This window comes from Rhagoletis pomonella, unplaced genomic scaffold, assembly GCF_013731165.1.
Source record: "Rhagoletis pomonella isolate Grant_MI unplaced genomic scaffold, Rhpom_1.0 Rhpom_scaffold_00004, whole genome shotgun sequence".
Classification (NCBI taxonomy): Eukaryota; Metazoa; Arthropoda; class Insecta; order Diptera; family Tephritidae; genus Rhagoletis; species Rhagoletis pomonella.
The window spans coordinates 15,258,771-15,264,770 of NW_023458558.1; the positions used below are offsets into that span (position 1 = coordinate 15,258,771).

The 6,000-nt window shown below is 36.7% G+C and overlaps 1 protein-coding gene across 1 annotated transcript in view; it reads left to right on the forward strand.

Moving 5' to 3' along the window:
- LOC118738118 (protein phosphatase 1 regulatory subunit 12B) overlaps positions 1-3,618 on the forward strand; it is a 41,042-nt gene extending 37,424 nt beyond the window's left edge. The window contains exon 7 of the mRNA XM_036469037.1: positions 2,810-3,618. Within this exon, the coding sequence (XP_036324930.1) occupies positions 2,810-3,213 (404 nt within the window). The 3' untranslated portion in view covers positions 3,214-3,618. The remainder of the gene's footprint in view (positions 1-2,809) is intronic.
- The last annotated feature ends 2,382 nt before the right edge of the window (positions 3,619-6,000 follow it).

Genomic DNA, 6,000 nt, shown 5'->3' on the forward strand with positions numbered 1-6,000 from the left:
ATTAATTCGGATTGAGGTTGCCGGTTGCCTATGGTTTTGGTCTCCTCACTATGGCTGCGCGTGTTTTCTGGGCAGGTCTATACTCGGAGCTCCTACGGAAATTCTCGATAAAATCACAAATCCTCTGGTGTGGGCTACTGCCAAAGGGAGAAATCTGAATCTATATGACTAACTTCTTAGTAAGATCACTTTTATTTGTCAGTGTTATCGCTTTTAATTTTTCTTCCAGCATTCCTATCATTAATTAATGCTGACTTTTTAGCGCTCCACTTCGCTCGGTCCATATAGCCTCGATTTGTGTGCATTTAAGCATTTAAGTATATGCATGTTTGTACGTACGTATGTATGTATATCTACGTATTTTCCCGCTGAGATGTGCTACTACTCGTTTTTCTTCTTCTTCCTTCGCGTGCAATTCGTAAATGTGTACTTAAATGTCACTTATACTTCACATTTTATTTACTTCATTTGATGCTGTACTTTCATTTCGACGTTGTCACTGTCGTTCTCATTTCTTTTGTCCTTCGCCGTCTCTCGCTCAGTCAAGTCTACTGCTGAAGTTGTTGTCTTTTCTATAGTTTTAATCTACGCTCACGTCGCGCGTACAAAATACAATTTTTCAGCGCATCCCCCCTGGGGAGTCAAAATGCAATGACGTTTTTTTTTTATTACATTTTGTTTTTTTTTTTTGTTGTTTTTAATTTTGTTCCAAGTGGCGCTAGTCTGATCTCATTCTTGAGCTTCGCGCTCAAGCAGAAATATCTTAGCGATTTCGGGACATTTTTTGCCATAGTGCATGTCCACATATGTATGTATGTATGTATGTATGTATATTGGCCTGTGTAAAAACATTCCTGAAACTTCATTGAATAAACGTTGGTAGTATTACTGGTGGTCCAATGTGTAGTTGATTTAGCGCTTAGATGTTGTAATGTTGCATTAGGGGCAGTGTCCGCTTAGCAAGGAAGTGCTGAGCAAGTCTTCGCCGGCGGTGATTTCGACTCATATGCACACACACGTCCACATACATACATATATACATATGCTTGTGTAGTGGTTGCAACTATATGAGCGAGCAGCAACAGTCAGAAAATGCAATTTATTCTGTTTAAGTAACAAAAAACAAATTCCTCAGTGCGAATAATGCGAATATAAACTTAAAACAATGGACATGAAATGCTTTCTCATCTACAGTTCACACGCCCACACTAACGAATTTTCACACTACCATTGAGTTGCATATATGTATGTATGTACATATTTATATATACATAAATGTATATGTATATGCACGTATGGATCTAGTCGTATATGCTGTTGTATACTGTATGCAGTAGTGCAACACAGTGAAAAAACCTTTGGAAGCGAGCCATTTAAAAATTTAAGCAGTGAAAACTTGTTAAAATTTCTTAATTAATTTAGACAGCTAGTGATTTTTAGTTTCGAAGTTATAGCTAAGAAAAAACTCCACGCATATTGAATGCGCCACCGTTTTTAAACCGATTAAAGTAAGTATCGATTAATCGAGCTCTTCCGATTCGATTTTTTTTTGTCGAGTTTTTAGTTCCGATTCGATCCGTGAATCGATTCGAAAAATTCGAGTTTCGTTATTCGATTTTTCCTCAATTGTTGCATATTGAAATTTAAATTGGAGGCTGGTACAAAAAATAATGGGGATTGGCACTTCCCACCTTTCTTACTTGAGATATTAAGCAGAGGCCAAATAATTGAAAGACCTGCCCCTCGTTCTCCTCCGACAAAATGGCTCCTCAAGGAAGCCTCTTGGAGATAACTATATAAAATTATGGCTAATAATACAAAAACAATTCAAAAAATTGGAATTCCGAACTCTATGGAAAATTTAATACAAATTTTGCACACCATAATTATTTACCCCTTTTAGAAGAACTTTGAGTACGTGTGCAGTTTTGCAGTAAAATCTTTTCTAAAACGGGTAAATATACAGTTAGCGAAAACAAAAAAAAAAAAAGCATCCTTATTGCAAAGAAACCTACATATATACGGAACCTCCATTGCATTATACACTTTTTTCAAATAGTGGTTAATTCGAAGTAAAACAAAAAAAATTTTCTCATTTGTGTTAAACAATATTAAATAAATTTAAGCATTTCCTTAAGTAGAGTTATTGTGAAATGCAACTAAGCATCAAATGGCAAAAATTTTAATGACAACGTTGGGCATTACGTTCATAAAAATAGCTATTAGTGCGATTCATGATACATTAAATTGTTGAAACTAGCCGGCAATTATTAAGTTTTTTTCGAAGCTTTATTTTTCAACCATTTTTTTCCATGGTTTTATATAATGATTATGTAATGGCACCATTTTTCCCTTGTAGGCCATTACTTATGACAGCTTTCGAATCCACTTTTTTCGGTCTTCTGTGTCCATCGACACTGCCAAATCGTACACTGTGCATTGTTTTACCTCAACTAATATCTTTAGATGTTACTTTCACAAGTAGGTACATATCTACATATTTCAACGCCTTGGTTAGGTGGATATTCCTGAATCAAATAGCTGAATACTGTACCTTAGTGACTGCTAGACAAGCGCCTCCGTTGGTGCTTCATCAACTCTCTCTCTCTCTCATTCTTTTCTCACTCATTAATTACTAACCGAATTCGCCAACGACTTAATCTTGTGTAAAATTCGTAGTAATCACTTTTTTGCACTTTAATTAGCTACAAAATTGCTCAAATACTATATCTAAGTATATATCAACTAATGATTTTTAATGTTGTTTCTATCCATTCAGTGCAGTGTTTTTTTTTTGTTTTGCTTTCAGTACCCATGATGAATCATCACACAATGCCAAAGTTTGGATTTGGCCCCTATAAGAAGACCGGCGTGGGGAGTTTCTATCTGCCAAAGATACTTACCAGCGGTGGCTGTGGAGCCAGCGGAAGTGGTTGTGGTGGCGGCAAAGTTGCGCTTGAGCTATCACATGGCAAGAGCAAACAACTTATTTCACTGCCTTCGGACAAGTTGGACAGCAATAAGCGCTACTACGTTACGTTTACGGTGAAAGAGTCGAGCGGATCTGGTGGTGGTGGTGGTGGTGGTGGTGGCGGCTGTGGTGGCATGCCAAGCGCGACAGCTGATGCGAACCAAGCGGATGCCGCCGGAGGTGCAGCCGATAAACAGGCAACTGGCGGAAGTTGCGGTGGCTGCGATGCAACCGGAAAGTAACAACCAAATGCGTGCTGTTGTACTGCTTATTCAGGCGGCCTCTTCGCCTCCTCCTCCTCCTCCCACGCTGCTATGCTGCTATGCTGTATTTCGCGCATCAGCCGGACAAGTTAATAACAAACGGAAATCAAATGCAATAATGTCGTGTGCACTTCCTCCGCACATGAGCCATGTCCAAGTGTGATTGTGTTGGGTCGCCGTGGTGCGGTGGTGTATTGGGGTAAGGCGCATGATGAACGAGAATGGCATGATCATAAAACGCTGCGGAAAAAGTTTATTTTCTGATGGCCACGAGCGAGTAGCAGCCAAACACAGACATAACGAAATTGTTTTGAAAAAGCGTGGATTTATTGCTTCATTGGTTTAGCTCAACTTTGGTTTTTGCTCGCCTTGTTTTCTTTTATTTACGAGTATTTTTGCTCCATTGCCGTTAGCTCGCAGCGTTGCAAAAGCGGGTTGCAAAAGAGCGTATTGTTGTTGTGGTGTAGCGCGCAAATTATATTTACTACTTAACGCAATTTTCGTTATTATACAATAAACCAAACTAATTATATGATAAGCACTTTATAGCTCTCAAGTGAGTTGAGTTGACTGTTATTAAAAAATTTTAGTATTTATAATTTTTAAGTCTTAAACGGAAAGTCATTACATAGCTTTGTATTCATGAAAACAGTAGTTAGCTTATGTACCCACACGTTGTGTATTAAAGGAGGAAACACTAATGACAAGAGTAGTTAGTTAGTATGGGTTTGCATTTATGCCTAATTTTTAAGTGAAACCATAGAATTAAAAGAAAAACAAAATGTGTTAAGAAATTTTAAATAAAATCAAATTCGCGAAAATATGTGCTATCGTTTCTTGGGCAAATGATATTTTTAACCTGCATACGTATAAGTTTGAACTTCTTTTATTCTTCTTTTACATATTATACGTTTTATGATATCATCACTGTAATTAAAATATTTTAGAACATATTCTATCTCCTCATGCGATGTACGTTAAACATTGCCCACTGTATACATATTCGGCCCTATTACGGTTGCCGATGTCGATGTAATTTTTTCGAAAAAAAAATTGTCCTCGCAGGTCCAACGCCAGCTACGCTGACCAATTTTTTTTTTTTTGCGGAAATGCGGAACTACTGTGGCCAGCGAAACCGATATTGGACTGATGAGGGCTATTTTTAGAAAACAAACGATTATCTTTTTTAATCGTATCGAAATTATTTGGTAATTTTATACATATGTAAGTACTATGAAAAAACTGGATTTCCCGCTTCCCGCTAAATGGACTGCGAAAAAGCCAGATTTTTGACACGCTGTCCCGTATAGTCATTTATTGAACAAAAAAAAAAAACGGAATTAATTTTTTTATATCAGTTTTTGCTGGTCAATAAATGACTATAAGTGACCTTTGGGTTAAGAAGCAGGCATGGTATTTTCAGGGACAGTAGTCAAGAGCTCTAGCTTTTATTTAAGCTTAAGTGGAAGGTTCTATCGCCTTTTGTTTCTTTGCTAGAGCTTCGCAAATATAACACTTTGAGTTTGAGTATGGGTTAAATTTTATTATATATGTCCAGCATTTTCGTGATTTCTTCCACTGTGCAACGCCGCGGCGCGCCGGGTTAATCAGCCAAAAACATTAATATGTACTTACATATATTACATACATATACACCTATGTATATCCATGTATCTCAGTAATCAAAATATGTTCTTCGAAAAATTTGAATATAGAGGTCCCGTAAACTATATATGTATAAAAATCATCTTCTTTTAAAAATCTGCCCTTATTTTAAGCATACATATATTTAGTATGCCTTATTATACAATATAGTATTTGCAAAAATTTCTACCAACTCGTATGGTATAACAACGAATATCACGTTGGCTCACGCTAAACTTTTTTGTTAACTAATTTTTATCTTTTCAGCTTTTGTGCATTTTTTGCCTTTGGCGACGCGCATTTGTAACAAATAGAGAGAGGGCAAGATTTTTTCTCTTACTTCTTGAACAAAAAAAATATACCATTGAAAAATGTAAGCTTAGTGTTTCGCACGAAAATGTGTACGCTTTAGGGATTGCCATGATTTTATTTAGCCTTCAGTTGCTTAGTTGAGCTTAAAAGTTGTTAAATTCTTCTGGTTGCACAGTCACTTCATTAAGAAGTTGCATTGCTCGAAGGACAAAGCTGTGGAACTTTTATTTGCTAACCAAAAAAGAGACGGGTGTATTGCTTAAGCGAAACAAATAGGGTGGTGTGGTTGGACAAAAGGTTTTCATTATGTAAGCAAACGCTGTATACAATTTCAAAACAAAATAAATATAATGATAAGGAAAAATTTGGTTTTAAAACTTTACGCTCACTGTCCATATCTGTAACCATTCAAGTTCATATATGTCAAGTTTTTTTACGTTTTATGATTGTTATTGGTTTCTGCAAAATGCAAAACGCCGCAGAACTTAAGCCGTAAGAGTTATTTCACAGATTACCGTATCACCACATCACACAGGGGCCTGCAAAAGACAGAAAGTCAAAATTCAGGAAATCTTATGTGGCTTCATGCATTTTCAATGACTTTATGAAGGATATAGGTAACTTACCTCAGCTTAATAAAACAAATTTCAGCTGCGTCCGCCCGCGTACTTTTATTTTAGTATAGATTAGCGTACTTCTACGCTACGATACGATAGATATTATCCGATTTGAACGAAATTTGGGGTTTATATTGGTTTTTGTATGGCTTGTGGGCGTGTCAGTAAACTGATTTGGGCCATATTTCAGAGT